Source organism: Heloderma suspectum, chromosome 12, assembly GCF_057233095.1.
Source record: "Heloderma suspectum isolate Gila_16-S chromosome 12, 16-S_ref, whole genome shotgun sequence".
Lineage (NCBI taxonomy): Eukaryota > Metazoa > Chordata > Lepidosauria > Squamata > Helodermatidae > Heloderma > Heloderma suspectum.
The window spans coordinates 2602615-2618857 of NC_139469.1; the positions used below are offsets into that span (position 1 = coordinate 2602615).

Consider the following 16243-nt stretch of genomic DNA (forward strand, 5'->3'; position numbering starts at 1 on the left):
CTTTGCGAACGCGGGACTGCAGCGCCTCGCCCGCTCCTCCTCCGAGGGTCCAGGCCGACCCTCCCGGCCAGCCAAGCCACGCGAACAGCCTCCCGGTCAGGCAGCCCCTTCCCGCTCGTTTCCCCATCCCTCCCCCGCCCCCCCGACGACAGTCCCTCCCGGCGGCATCGGAGAGAGGCGGCGGCTTCTTCTTGATGGGGGGCGGGGGTCCCACGTTCCTGCCCTGCCTGCAGCGGAGAATGAAAGAGGACCCGTCTCCGGCGTCCCGAAATTATTTCCTTTCTTCTGCCAGTCTTGCGCCGCGCGCTCTCCCTCCCCCCCCCACTCGCGCGCGCGCGCTCTGGCTGCGCGCTTGGCCTCTCCGCTCGCCGGGCTGCGCGCTGGCCGGGGCTGAAAACTTGATCCGGGCGGCGGCGGCGGCGGCGGCGGCGTGTGCGGCTCGTCCGTGCGCGCGCGGCTTTGGAGCCGGAGGGGTCCGCCTGAGCGGCGCCGCCTGCTGCCTCTGCGGAAGGGCGCCTGCGAGGACATCTGGCGATTAAGAACGGCAACAATACGACAAACCGCCGCACACGACCCGCCGCCCCCCCAGCCAGCCGAGACGCATTTCCGACTGGTGCAAAGGAATCCATTGAAATGACTTGGAGGATTCTAAGCCTGGAATTATGTGGAGTGCGAATGCAGTGAGTAGCAATGATAGCATAGCTATTTCATTGCTGTCGTACGGGGGGGGGGGGGGGCAGAAGGGTGAGGGTTGGCAGCTGGGGAGGGGGTGGTGTTGCTTTTGCCTGGCATGCAGGGAGAAGTTTGCCTTCCTTACAACTCCCCCAGGACCGGTGGAGCTGGCAGGCAGAAGTCCTGTTGGGTGCCTTGCCTGGCCGCTCTGATTGCAACAAGCCTCTCCGAACTCCCCGGGTCGACTTTCCCATCCATTTCGTTTTAGGGTGATGATAACGACAAATCTTAGCAGGTGGAAAGAGCGCTCTCTCTCTCTCTCTCTCTCTCTCTCTCATCCCATGCCTCTTTACTCGCCAGTAAGTCCCAGAGTTCAGCTATTACTCAGAGGAATTACTCGCGAGTAGGTACGTCTTCGGGGCAGCCTCCCTTTCTCTTCCTACCCCGAGGGCTGGGTTCTCATTTTCAGGAAACCTTGCCCGAGACTGTGGCTATTTATTCGGAAGTAAGTCCCGCTGCCTTCGATGGGACTTGCTCTCAAGTCAGGATGTCAGACATAAACTCCTCGTCCTTCTTCCAGCGCGGGAGGGCTGGGGGCACCGTTACTGAGTTACATGGGGCTTACAGTCCGAGTAAAACGTGCCCAGCATCGAGGTGCGTGTAGCACAACTTGGCAGCGGTGGGCTGCAGGGGGGTGGGTGGAGAGGAATTGGGCTGGATCCAGATTCAGGCACCTATCAGTGAGTCACCACTAATTTGTCCCGTTGATGCCAGTGGGTTTACTCTAAGCATCCAACCCACTTGCAGCCCAAGCCTGTGCTTGTTTACTCAGAAGTAACACCCTTCCCCTCCAATGGGGCCGGTAAGTAAGCCTGCATAGGATCACACCCTAGTCGGGTCCTTTGCAAATCCAAGCAACCCCACCCGACCCCACCCCCAGTATTCTGCAACCCCATGCACACCGGCCCAGAGCGAAAAGCCCACCGTACCCCTTCAGGCTTCCTCGGCAGTGAACGTGCATAGGATCGCTTTGCACGTATTCAGCATGCGCGGGGAAGCAGAGGTCGGATTTCCAAGGAAAATTGCTGGTGAGCTCTGCGCGCTGTGTATGTTTGAGACCTTATTCCGAAAGCAAATCAACTCTCCCCAGGCGACTTTTTCATTTATTTATTTTAAAAGTTGTATTGGAAAGCTGGGTCTCTCTCATTTGACTTGATGCACGTTTGGTTTCGCGCTAACATGGTCATCCTTCTCTTCCCCCCTCCCCCTCGCTCCTGCTTCCCTCTTCTTTCCCCCCTGCCTCGCTTCCCCCCTGCCTCCCTCTTCGGCCCCCCCTCCCTCAGACCCCCTTTGCACGGATAGTCCTGTCCGCCTCGCGGAGAGGCGGCGCGGCGCCCCGCTCCCCTTCTCCTCCGCAGCACCGGCGGTCGCGTCTCTGGAAAGCAGGATGGCAGCCCCCCCCGACGCGCGGCGCTGAGGAGTCTTGCGAGATGCCAAACTTTGCGGCAGCGGCCACGATTTCTCGCATCCCCGGTAATGATGAGGCTGGAAGCCAAAGAGGAGGAGGGACGCCCGGGCGGCCAGCGACGGTAGTAGCCGCTAGGAGCGCGCCGGCCGCGCGGAGGCGCTCGCGGCCTTGCTCGCCCGTCGCCCCATCCATGCCGTGCCCTGATGAATGGAGCGCGCGGAAGAGGAGCGCGGAGTCCCCGCTCCCGCGTCGCGAGGCGAGCGCTGCAGGGTTTCGCAGTGCGCGCGCGTGCCTGCGTGCCCTGTGCGCGCCTGGATCCTCGCTGAGTGGTGCAAACGCCCCCCCCCCCCGCGTGGCGCTAATTTCTTTGGGTTTGTGTTTAAGAGTGGGGGCAACCATCAAAGCATACACGCTTCCGAGTGAAGCAGGTGAAAGGCGCAGAAAGAAGCTGGTTCGGTTTACTATAACCTCCCCCCCGCCCGCCCGCCCGCCGCTTTTTGCCTCAGGTCTGATCCGACTGCAGTACCTGCCCTGCGACAGACAACGGCTGAGTTTGAATCCAAATGAAGCCGGGGGGGGGGCGCAGGGAGCCCGCGACCCTCTCTGGCGCCCGCCCCGGACCTGCGGAGGCCTCCGCGCGAGTCCCGTGTTCTCATCGCGGAAGCAGATGGAGCGGGCTGGACTGACGGGGCGGTGGGCAGGTGGGCAGGATCGCAGAGGGCGGGGGCTGGGGGAGGATGCCGCAGAGCCGCGAAAGTAGCAGCCCCTTTGCCAGCAGTGTCTGTACCCGGGGAAGGCAGCGGGCGCGGGCGGCGCTTCCTCCACCTGCCCTCAAGCAGGCTTGGAAGAAAAACCCGTCAAAAGGTGGGCACGGCATCGCGCCCCCCCCCCCGCTCCGGTGCCTCAGCCCCGCCCGGGAAGGAGAGTTGGCAATAGGTCACTGACACAACGTCCTTGCATGGGACTCTGTCTTCCTCCCCTCAAGTGGCTGTGAGTAAAGACACAGGAGCGCCGAGACCCCCACCGCGATGCCCCACAGCGCACATGCCAAGGACAGGCGATCGCCTTGAGATGCCCAAGCGGACGTGGGCAGAGGAGGAGAAGGGGGCGAGACATAGGCTAGAATAAATGCGTGTCTGAATCTGTTCCACAAATGCAGCCGGTTCTGCGTGAGCAGGCAGCCTGCTGGCTTGGAATGAGTCTTGGAATACAATATCGTTTTCTGGACAGAGGAACGAAAGGGAGGGGGAAGGGAAAGGGGGGTGCACCCAGCGCTGCTGCATTGGCAGTGGTAGGAGGCAGGCGGTAGAGGTGGCCTGGGTCGCTGGGTGCCTTCATCAGAGATGCCTGGCAGTCAGATTCTCTCAAAGGCGGGCTGAGGCGCTCCTCACCGCTCCTTGGTTTTGTGTGTGTGTGTGTTTTAGGGCCCTCTTCCAGCAAAGCAAAAGAGCGCCCCTTGCAATATCCAAACTTGGTTGCAGCTTTCCGGCCTGACCTCCAGTGAGTTAAGAGCTGGGTCAAGCTGGGCTGAAGTTCAGCTGTAAGACCCCTAAGGAGGAGTCGGTTGACAGGAGAGGGATGCCCCTTTGCAGGGCAATGGCTCCCCCCCCCCCGCCGCCCAGGGTAGCTGCATGTGGCCACTGATCCTGACCTTGTGACCTCTTCCACAGGGCATGGAGCTGGTCAAGATGGTGCGTGTTTGCTGGAATCTCCTGGTGCTCCAGGCTCTTCTGGCGGAGTTGGCCCTTGTTCGTGGTGCAGAGAAAAGCCACTCCATCCTGAACATCGCTGTAATTCTGGGGAGAACCCAGTACGTCACAGAAAGGGATGTCCGAGCGCTTTGGACCAGGGATATGTCGGGCGATTTTACCATTGACATCAACGTGGTGCCCCTCCTGGTCAACCAGACTGACCCCAAAAGCATCATCACCCATGTCTGCGACTTGATGTCAGGCACCAAGATCCACGGGGTGGTTTTTGGAGATGACACCGATCAGGAGGCCATTGCTCAAATTTTGGATTTTATTTCATCGCAGACCTTTATTCCGATCTTGGGGATCCACGGTGGCTCTTCCATGATCATGGCGGACAAGGTAGGAGGAAAGTACAGTGTTCTCTGAAGTTGGCAGTGGAAGAACAACGAAGAAGTGGACAGTCTCTGGGTGCCGGCCTCTCCAACCAGGTGCCCTCTGGATGTGCTGGACTAAAACTTCTATCATCCCCAGCCAACATGCTGGTTGGGGCATGATGGGGGTTTTAGTCCAAAACACCAGGAAGGTACCAGGTTGAGGAAGGCTGTCTTAGTGGGTCAGTCTTGGCTTCCTTGGCTGTAGTTGCAGTTTCATTGGGATAAATATGGACCTGAATGATTAGGCCTGTGGTTCAGTTCCTATTACTTCTCCCTTGTCGCCAGTACCAATATCCACTGGCAGAACCAGTGCTAGGCTATTCCAGGAGCTCCTCCTTGGATGTTCCCCATCAACCTTGGGCTATGAATGACATGCCTAATCATTACAATATTGTAAGGTCTTTGGGGGCAAAGACACCAATATGCTTACAAGAATAGAGCTCTGAATCAGATGACACGCCACTGAGAGAGCCTGGGGTTTCACTTGGCCATGTATATTTATGCTTCTTGGCAGAAAGAGGCTTTCCAGGCCAACAATTTTCTGATCTGGGTGTGAGAGGACCCCTTACTTTTGACTTTGAAGTGTGTCTTGTCTAAAAGGGCTTATCTACACTACAGACCTCAGCCTGAGTAACAGTCATTCCCTTTCCCCAGGGAATTCCTGGGCCTATAGTTGTATTGGAAATGGGGAATTCTTTGTGACCTTCTTCCCCCAAGTACAGTTCCTGTGATTCTTTGGGAGAACAGTGACTGTAAAACTGATACGCATGTGTAGTTCCGATATATCATGAGACTAGTCCAGCAGCGCACATATACCAAGGAAACTATGGTCAGGCATTTGCTGGCACTACATTAAATCATGTTGTTGTCGACGTTGGCATTGCAAGGATGTTGCACTGATATTGTAGGAAAGTCTTGGCAGTGTCGCATGGCTATACATGAGTCCAAAGGCCTGGGTACAGTGCTTTGATGGTCAAACAAACAAAAACATAACAAAGTGAAAAAGTTGTGATATCAATCAGTGGAGACTAGAAACTGAGGTGCCTGATCTCATCTGATCTCGGAAGCTAAGCAGGGTCAGCCCTGGTTAATTCTTGGAAGGGAGACTGCCTGGGAATCAAGCTTCCTGCACTGAGCAGGGGGTTGGATTCGATGGCCTTGTAGGCCCCTTCCGACCCAATGAATCTATGAAACCTCTATGTGATGTGCTTGAATGGCTTTCCAGGGGATCATGGCAAGAGAAGACCTTGCCAAACAGAATGTTCCAGACTCACTGGGATTAGACTAAGGTCCACGTTTGCCAGTGTACAAAGCAAACCCGTGAAAGTTCTCAGAACTTACATAAAAAGTCACTCCCACAAGATGTGATGATCGTCACTAGTGTAGGTGGCTCTAAGCAACAACAAGAACTGGAGGAGAAGGAGCGGCCTGTCAACGGAGGCATCCCCGCGAGACCCCAATGCTGTGGATGCAGGGATGCTTGCTTGCGAGGGGTCTGTTTGGCGGTAGCTGGGAATGGAAAGATGGAGTAGATGGATTCTGTCTAGGCTCAACAGGGCTCTGCTTACATCTCTAGTGATGTTTGTCCCCAACATTTGGTACTCACAGATATACTGCCTCTGAACAGGAAGGTTCTGTTCAACTATTAGGTACGTCATGGACTTCTCAATGCATTTGTCTAACTATGGGCATCTCTACACCAGCCTAAAATCCTACATTTAAAATGGGGCTTCCGTATCCGAGTCTTCCATTATCTTTCGTTGATCTCACGCCTCTTCTTGCTGCTTTTCTTCTTTTCATGGAGGGAACTCCAGCAACACAAGGGGTTAATTTGATAGCTCATTATCTGCGATCTATTTAAAAATGGAACGAAGGGCATTTAGTGCAGGAGATGCTCTGGAGGGTCATGTAAAGAGCCTGCAAACATCTGTGAGGGAGCCATCTCAACTGCAGGATAAAAGCTCCACGTGAAGGAAGCCCCACTCTGCCCCACCTGCCCACCAGATATGTTGGATACGACTCCCATCATCAGCATCATCAAATTGCAAAAGAGGTGAAATTAGCCCCACCTTCCCTGCCCAGAATGTTTTAGCTATGGATATGAGCCTGTTTTGATAGCTTTTGCAGCTCTATAAACCTGTAGAATCATCCCAAGCAAAGCCCAAGAGACTGGAGCTGCCATCACTTGCATTAATGTTGTGCTTATTTGGCCTCTCCCTTCCCTTCCCTTCCCTTCCCTTCCCTTCCCTTCCCTTCCCTTCCCGTCTTGTCTCACAAGGCTGAATGGAAGGATCTTGGGCACCTGCTTTTCTTCTTATGGTATTACTCTATAGAGCAGGGGTAGCCAAGTTCTGTTTTCAGGAGTGGGGGAGGGCACTCTGTATCCTTCAGACTGTAGTTTGGGGCCCTGGCCATGTATTTTTCTGCACAAACTGAATGGCCATACCCCACTTTATTGCTGCCATTCATGCTTAAAGGTTTCTCAGTTGCGAAGGCCCAGGGGCATGGTGTTACATATAAATATGTCAACTGGTATCAAAATCCAGCACAGGGATGTTAACACTGAAGTGCGGAATCTCTGCGTTCCTTGCAACTGGAAGAAGGCGGATTTTGGTTGAACATCAGGACAAACATCTTAACGGGCAGAGCAGTCAGGCAGTGGGACCAATTGCCAAGGGAGGTGGTGAGCCCTCTGTCGCTGGAGCTGTTCAAGCAGAGACTGGATGGCCATCTGTCAGGGATGCTTTAAACTGGATTCCTGCATTGAGCAGGGGGTTGGACTTGATGGCCTCAGTGGCCCCTTCCAATTCTAGGAGTCTATGATTTTTTTTCTTTCCCTACAGATGGAATTCTGGGCAAATCTATTGGCACATGATGACTGCAATGTTGAGGGACTGGATAAACTTGTTTCAGGGGCTGGATTGGGCTTGGGGGTTGGCAGTTGCTGCTCCTTGCTGTAGAATGCCGTGTACACTGGTAGATAAAACAAGAACAGCTGTTACTGGCGGGAAGACAAAAAAATCCATATAGTGTAATACATTTATTAGGCCAATACAAAGATTACAAGAAATGTGCCAGCTTTTGAGATCTCCGGATCTCTTCATCAGGCAGCATGTTACAAAATGCAGGTTGGTGGTGTGTGTGGGAAATAGGGGGAAAAAGGCAAGGCTGACAGGACGTTGCAGTGAGGACTCCTGCATCGTCAGAGTCTCAAGACGTGTGTTGATAGTGGTGTATGGAAAAGGGTCAGGGTGGCGAGGGCGCTTCACGCATGCATGGGTCAGCTTCTGCTTCTCCTTCACTCCAGCTGGCATCCAGTGGAGATGCACATGCGAGGTTCCCTTGCAAGATGCGTGGGCCACTGTCGCAATCCCTGCCGCCTGCAGTTTTTTGGTGTGTTTTGCCTCGATGATCCCGGCTGGTGCCGAAGAGCTTTTGAAGCAATCTTGTTTGTCGCTTATGTAAAGAGTTGATGATAATTCAGTGAGGCGGTTTGCTGACTCGAGAGCCACTTATTAGCTTTTCAGCAAATAATTTTTCAGCACATCAAACCCTGAGACTGTTTCGCAACAGCAGCAAAGTCTGCCCCAAACAAACCAGATATTGGAAAAATAAAAATAGCTCAGATTCTCCTCTCTTCCTTGCCTCCCCCACTTCTCCTTATAACTTTACTTGGCTGTAATGTCTTTTTGGTATTGGTGAGAACCGTTGGTTTGCATCCTTTCAGATCAGCAGTACACACAGGTTCAGGGGTCTCTTGTGTGTGTTTTAGTTCACCGCCCAAAATGGTTTCTCAGTTCCACTGCAAGTGCAGAATCACAGGATGAACTGGCAAATGTATTAACAATGACTAGGACATTATGTATAACTGCTAATGACACAACCTCCAATGGGAGTTGCTCCAAGGGTATTGGGAGCATCTCTGTTATCCTCGCATATCCCTGCCTCATCTGCACCTCTCCACTTCCATGGTGATTGACAACAGGGATGGCAAATTTGAGGTTCAGAAGTGCTTGGGGCAACATAAGAACTACCCATCTGGATCAGAGCAAGATCTCTCAATCCCCAATGTTTGCTTCTGACAGTGGTCAGCCAGATACCTCTGGGCATCCACAAGCCTTCCCCCGGTGGTTGTTGCACCCTTGGAGATATACTGACCCTGTATGGAGAGGTTTCACCTAGGAGTGTACCATTTCAGGATCTAGGCTCTGCTGATGGCAAGCACTGTAGCCTAGGTTGCAGGGATCTGCTATCGATCATGTATTGAAAGGATTCAGTTTCTCATATAAGCAAGATGGGAAGAGATCAGCCACAGAAAGCTTTCTGTCATATTGGGGCTGGAAGCCAGACAGGATTGTCTGTATGTTGCTCCAACAATGAGCAGAGCAAAACTGATGTTTAAATAAGGGTGTGGCCGCATTTAGGCTGGTTGGCCCCACCTCCATACTGATTGAGGCTTTGTATCTGGTGTGTTTTAGCAATCTCAGCCTCCAACAACGTGGCTGTGGCATGCTAGTATCTTCATGGCCCAAGCGCTCAGAGGCTGTCAGGATTTCTTTAGCCCCTACTTTATTTCAACGCTGAAAACAAACACAGACAAGAGGCTTCAGTCTGCAGCTTTTAATCCATTACTTCACAGGGTCATACAGATGCAAATTCTCAGTGACTCTCAGTCTATGAAGGAATGCCTTCAGGGGAATTCAAAAGGAAGTTATGAGAGTTGCTCACCGTTTGAAGAGGGAGGTGGTCTCACTAGCCTAACTTAAGGGGGGGAAGTCCCTCTCTTCTCGTGAGGCCTCTAAGCACAGCTTTTCACACAAGACCAATTGGGTAGACTGTCTAAGTTCTGCCTCTGCCTTCTCTCTCTTTGCTCTGTGCCTGCGTCTGGCATCTATTAGGTCAGACTCCCCAAACTCCATCTCCTCCTGTTCGCTGCCTCTTATGGGGTGTGTGTGTGTGTGAAGAGGGACCCTCATCCTCAGCCAGCTGGATGTTTGTAACTTGAGAAGCTGGCCTATTCATGTCTGGAATAACCTGGGAAAACACCTCCCCCATGTCTGGCGGTTCTCCTTCAGAATCTGAACTGCTGTCCCACTCCCTGTGCTCAGAAACACCCCTGACAGAGTCTGAGGGCAGTAATGCAACCTCCTCTGTATGCAGGGAAACTGGGCTTTTTGGGGGGAACTGGATCCCAGGGAGATGGAAGCTTCATGACACCTTTCTATAGGCAAGTCCTCTCCCTGAACCATTAACTCCATAGGATCATAGAATCATAGAATAGTAGGGTTGGAAGGGGCCTACAAGACCATCGAGTCCAACCCCCTGCTCAATGCAGGAATCCAAGTCAGAGCATCCCTGACAGATGGTTGTCCAGCCTCATCTTGAATGCCTCCAGTGTGGGAGAGCCCACCACCTCCCTAGGGAATGGGTTCCATTGTCGTATTGCTCTAATGGTCAGGAAGTTTTTCCTGATGTTCAGCCGGAATCTGGCTTCCTGTAACTTGAGCCCATTATTCCGTGTCCTGCTTTCTGGGATGATCAAGAAGAGATCCTGGCCTTCATCCAAACCTGGATGAAGGTTTGGAGTCCTGGTCCATGACAAGGAGTCATGGCTAATCCCATCCTCCATGAATGTGTCTAGTTTTTTTTCTAAAGCCATCCAAGCTAGTATCCATTGCCACAACTTGTGGAACTGGATTGCACAAGTCCTGTAACTTCCTTTCCAGAGGCCCCCAGGAGAACCTAAGGACTAAAGGTAGTATCCAATAGGGCGAGTGTGTGCACAGCCAGCCCTGCCAGGCCCTGGTCTGCACAGACCCAGACCCACCAGCCCTGATCTGCATGCGGCCCCTCACTTATCTTTTTCCTATGCTAAAGAGCCCCAAATATTGTAACCTTTCCGCACAGGGGAGTTGTTCCAGCCCCTTGATCATTTTGGCTGCCCTTTTCTGCACCTGCTCCAGCAGTACAACCTCCTTTTCCAGGCAACCCAACACATCCCTTTTACCTTTTGGCTGATAACTGAGGGACCAGGTAACATCCTAGAGGGACAGATTTGGCCCAAGAGGCTGCCAGTTGCTGAACTTAAGTGTAATCTCACTCAGCATCTAAATAAACAAGACCTCTTTTGGCACAGGGACTTGTGATTTGAATTATTTTTCCAAAAAAACAAAGGCATCGTCATGCTTGATCTTACAAACTGGGGAATATCATGTTAATACTACAAATAACCAGCTTTTGTAGGCTTCACTTACCGCTGTGGCCTCTTTTGTTCCAGGAGTATGGAGTGAAGAGATTGGGGGCGCAGGGGCAAAATCATTTGATGTTTGATCATGAAGTTATCAACATCAGTTAAATTAACTTCCAAAGTGAAGGTAACAAACTCACATCTAAGTGGTGCGTCTGCAGATATGAATGGCAGCTTCATCTGAGGGGCATGTTCGGTTCCCCCCTTCCTTTTGGGGGGAAGGTTCAACTCAATGTAAAAGCACCCATGTGATGTCTAGATATTGTAATAGAGCAATGAAATAGTCTCCAAAATGGTTCAGAGAGCCTGAGCTCCAAGCCCACCTGCCTCTTACCGACTTGCTTGTATGAACCGAACAGAAGGGCCATGCATATTGTCTCTGTCAAACACGTTTTCCTTCCTCACTTTGTCATCCATTAATGGTGCTGGAGCACATGCTGGCTTTAATTGGAACTGACAGTTTAATAGTTTGTCTCCCTTTCTTTCTCCCCCCACCCCTCTTTTTTGGTAATGCAGTTGACCAAGACTAATGAACAAGTCGGGTTTCAGAAATTTCTTTAAAAAAATTGCGGCATAGTTCTAGGTTGGCCATACAGTGACCTCTTCTGCAGGGGCTCAAGGACGGGCGGTGTTGTGGTTTGTCTGAGTGGGGAGAGATGGTAGTAGAATCAGGGCTGGCAAGTAACTCTCTGAACAGGGCCGTATTTTGAACGGCGCTCAAGAGCCAGCGGGGTGGTGCTGTCTGCTCATGGTTGGCACTTTAGGAAAGCACTCAGAGGGACCCTTGGTTGCAGTTCACACATGGGATCGGGAGGGGAAGGATGGTGAACTCTTTCTTGACTGTCTCTGGGCTTGCATGGGAGAAAGATTCTGAGGCCCATAACAGGCACGCACAAATGGAGAGCCGTGTACATATCGTCATATGTGTTTAGGTGTGTGTAAGAATCTGTCTGTGTCTGTTTTTCCTTCACTCTGTTCTGTGCTCCCAGAGCTGTTTCTGTCACTAGGGAGGTGGTGGGCTCTCCCACACTGGAGGCATTCAAAGCGAGGCTGGACAGCCATCTGTCAGGGATGCTCTGACCTGGATTCCTGCACTGAGCAGGGGTTGGACTCGATGGCCTTGTAGGCCCCTTCCTGCCCCACTATTCTATGATTCTATGATTAGGCAGAGTGAGGCAGCTGCCTCAGGCAGCTGAATTTGGGTGACATGAAACAGCAGCAAATGGCTAGTTATTTAAAATCCAATCCTATGCATGTTTAGATGGAAAAAAAGTCCTACAATTCCCAGCATGGGAGCTGTAGGACTTAAAAAAAATGTATAGGATTGTGCCCTTTATTATTTTTTTTTAGTGCTAGGGAATTTTGTGTGTGTGGAATGTTCTGCCTCAGTTGCCAAAGTAACTTGACCAAGCTTGGCTTGACTTGGGTGGTGGGGGTTGTGGAGGGGGGTTCATTGGGAACGTGCCTTATGCTGTCAGCTCATTGGTCCATCTAGCCCAGTATTGTCAGCACTGACTTGCCCTACCTGGGGATGCTGGGGATTGAACCTGAGACCTTCTGCATGTGCTCTCTACCAAAAATGCATGCATCTTTTCACTTTTAAAAAAATTATCAGCATTCAGGAAGAACCAAGCTTAAGACTGGAAAAATGAGAAGCAGAGAGAAAACCACATTTATAGATTTGTCCATCTCTAGATTTGCATTATTTTTTTTTAAAGTGAAAAGATACATGCATTTTTGTTCACAATTTTGCCTAATACACACATCTTTGCAAGCAATTTTCGTGATGATGATGACGATGATGCATTCTGAATCTTATTTTCACCAATAGATGCATTTTTGTGTACTTGCCCCTAACACCTGCATGTTTGTGTGCATTTTTCGGCTTGGAGAACTCCATTGCAAAATTTGGGGAGCTGTAAATTTTGAAAGATAACAAAGTTTCAGTTCGTGTATTGGTTCAAAAGGGTGTAATTAGATAAATTTGCATTGAAATGTGAACCAACGCATTTCTCTCCCATCCCTAATCAGATCTCACCTCTGCAAGGAGCTCCATAGCTCTGCTTCGATAAATGACTTGTCTTTGACCTAGCTCTCCCTGTCTTTCACCACATGAGGATAAGAATACTAGTCTACCTTACTTGATTGCCAGGTAAAGAGACAGTGAGCAAGTCGGCTGTGCCTTCTCCTGCTGCTTCTTCTCACCACCATGGTTGTCTGGGCCAGAGCAAGAGGCCTGCAAACCAGAAGGTTGCAATGGGAAAGAGGAGAGGCAACTCCAGGGGACTCTTGTCTGTGAGCCCCTGCTGGGCTGTGGGTGCTTGGCAGGTGCCCAACCATACTGATCCTTGACTCCTGCCCTCCTGATGGGTATCTTGTCACATTGTCTAAAATTAAACAATTGGCTATGGCGATGGAAAAGCAGTCATGGAGGCCTCATGGTTCAAGCGGGTGTGACGAAGGAAAAAGCAGTGTGCACACCTCGCGTCCTGCAGAACAGCCTTCCCCAATCTGGTGCCCTCCAGATGTGTTGGACTGGAACTAACCATTCCATTCCCTACTCTGGCTGGGGGTGATGGACACTGTAGTCCAACACATCTCGAGAGCACTGGGTTGGTAAAGGCTGCCACAGAGCAATTTACCATTCATTCTTCTGGGTTCTTGGGAGAGCATCTTTTATGCTGGAATTGGTTGCCTCGGTGCACTTTTTGTCTTCCCTTGTTTGTGACGCTGAAGGCAAGACCAGGTGGAATCTTGAAGGTAGCAGCTGAGATCCTGCCCTGTTGAGCACTTCCCCTTTGGAGCCCAGTGATAAATTCTGGACAGGATTTGGCCCAAAGCAAACAAATGCGAAACACCATGCAAAATGAATGTTTAATGGCTCTAAGTGTGTTGTGTGGAAATCTGTCCATTCCATAAGGACCCGAGGAGGTGAATTCACTTTAGTCGACAGCCTGATAATGCATTCCAGCACTGGTGCCTCTCCACACCTCTCTCAGAATTTTAGCAAATGGAGGGCATTTTTACAGCTAACAGTTTCGGTTGTATCAACACTGAGATGGAAGAGAAAGAGTTCTGAAAACAGCTTAGTGAAACTCTCTCTCTCTCTCTCTCTCTCACACACACACACACACACACACACACTCTATGGGTCAACCAGAGCTCAACATAAACTTGTGTCTTTCGAAAGCTGCCCCCAACAGTCGGTTCCATGTTGAATCCTGTATGGAACTATCACTTTTGGGGTTTTTGAATACCATTCACCCATGGCAATGACTGGATGGAAATGCATGTATGGAGGCAGCTGGGTACCACTTCCTGGTTGGCAAACAACAGGAATTTCCTTCATGCCCTGTGATTTCCCAGAGGCATGTGGTAGGTCACTGTGAGAAGTAGGAGGTTGGATTAGATGGACCTTGGATTGGGTCTGGTGAGGCTTCTTCTGTGCAGTCCAGCTGTACAGTCCAGGACTCAGAAGTAACAGTAGGACTTGGTTATTTCATTGAGTTTCATTTCATTTGGTACATTGCTATACTGCCCAATAGCCAAAGTTCTCTGGCTGGTTTTCAAAAATTTAAAATCATAAAAATACAATACTGTACATGATATAAAAACCATTTAGTGCAATCAAGAGGCAAAACACACACACTCCCCCCCCCCCCGAACAATTTTATTCATCAACAATTAGAAAGCTGAAGCTGGGCCTTTATAGGGTTTGGTGGACAGGGATTGGCCCTTGGGGTCAGATGACGCAATGCTCAGGCAGGTTGGTGCTGCAGCCTGGATGGCACCCTTGAGCGTAATCTGCAGGGTTTGCAATGAGACCTGAAGTGCTGGTAGTGCAGGAGTTCATGCACCAAATCATGATAGCTAGAAACCTTGGTTTGGGTTCCCAGTATGCCATGCTAGAGAGTGGTTCAGACCTTGCACACACCCCTCCCTACCCCTTCCCTGCTTTGGTGTAACATGAAACATTGCCCAAAGTTAGGCAGCTTACCATTGCATTCCATGTGCTTTGTGTTGACCAGGCTGGGATCGTCCTTCCTTCTGTAGGCCTGATGAGTCTGCGGAGCATGGCACATATTTTCCACCTGGCTTAGCAGGAGCTCATGGCCTGTTCACTTGCGCACCTTGCTCTGAGACCTCTCTCTGAGTTTTGCCCAATTGTGCAACTGAAAAGGAAAAGGTAACATTTAATGGGGGGCGGGGGGAGAAAAGATGCAGCAGCAGCATGATCTAAGTAAGATGGCAGAAATGCATAGCTCCTGCTGAGAGAGTAGGGTGGAGGTAGATGCCAATGAGGCCTCAGGATGGCCTTTTTAGAACAGGAACTGCTCATATATCATTGTCAGTTTCAGTGGTAAATGGCAGGCAGGCTTGAATTGCATTGCAGACAAGCCGCAAGAAGGCCTGCACTCAAAGACCTCCTATTTATTGCTAATGCACAATAGCATCAAGGAACACCACCGCTTCTGAAATGCACACCATGTCAAAGGGAAGGCTAAGCTAGAACTCTTCTCCCTGCAATGCTAGCTTTCTATACACAGGGAATTCTGTGTGTGTGTGTGTGTGTGTGTGTAGGAGCATTCATTTGCATAAGTAAGCTCTCTTCTGTTTCTGGTTGGAGCCCAGAGGGATAGATCCTTATCAGGCATGGCAAGGTGCAGGTCAGGAAGCTAAGATTCAGCTCCCTGCGGTGGCCAATTCTCCATGTTGCTCTTCCAACACCCGTCCACTCTGCCAGCCTCAGCTCTGCAAGAGCCTGTGTGTGTGGCAGTCTTTCATGCAGCAGTGCATGGAATGGTGCATGGGCATGTGTGTGTGTGTGTGTGTGTGTGTGCATGAGCTCAGCAGTGTAGCTGCTCTGTACACAAATATGAATTGCACAGGTCAGACATGAATATGATGATGGTGACTTAAAAAAAAAGTTGGCTTTATATCAACAACAACAACAACAACACACACACACACACACACACACACACCTGGAAACCAGCTCCACATTTGGATTCCAGGCCAGTATACCGTTGTTAGAAATTGTTTATTCAGGAAGTGTATATTTTTTTCTTTGCACTGTTATCAGTTATTGTAAATTGTTATTCAACTTGTTAGATCTATAGGAATGCCTGATGAAGACCTCATCTAGTCAAAACGGAGAGACAATGGGGTTCTGTAGACATAACTGTTGGAATTGTTGTTAAATAGACCAGCAGAACCGATACAGTTGCTTTGAAATTCTGACCAATTGTGTATAACTGTAAACCAATTGGCACAACTGTCCTTGTAATTATTCTTATTATACATTTGGTAACCAACTGGCTCAGTGCTGTGTTGTAGGTCGCTTACACCAGGAGTGTTTATATGGAGACTATTTTGGGACCTTGCTCTTTTTGTTTTGTTTACCCCAAAATCCCCGCCACCACCTTACATTGCCTTGTGGTCAGGCTAGGGGTGAACAGATCAGTCTATCCCTGGTCCATTTACATGTGTTCTCAAATAAATCTGTTCTGTCCCATTTCTGCATTAAGCTGCCAATATTTTTTTTATCCACACAAAAATTTGCATTTAAATACATATTTAATATGCTTTTCTGAATGTACTTTCTCTCAAAGCATGCACTTCTAAATGCATACTGAGATGCATATTTCCAAATGCATTTTGATACTCTTCTGAGCCAAGGATGGCGTCAGAATATTTAGGAAGTTCAAAAGCAAAGCCAGTGGATGAC

At 50.3% G+C, this 16243-nt stretch overlaps 1 protein-coding gene across 1 annotated transcript in view; it reads left to right on the forward strand.

Moving 5' to 3' along the window:
* Positions 1-3813: 3813 nt before the first annotated feature.
* Positions 3814-16243, forward strand: part of GRIN2A (glutamate ionotropic receptor NMDA type subunit 2A) — a 186568-nt gene continuing 174138 nt past the window's right edge. The window contains exon 1 of the mRNA XM_084819183.1: positions 3814-4233. Coding sequence (XP_084675309.1) covers positions 3814-4233 — 420 coding nt within the window. The remainder of the gene's footprint in view (positions 4234-16243) is intronic.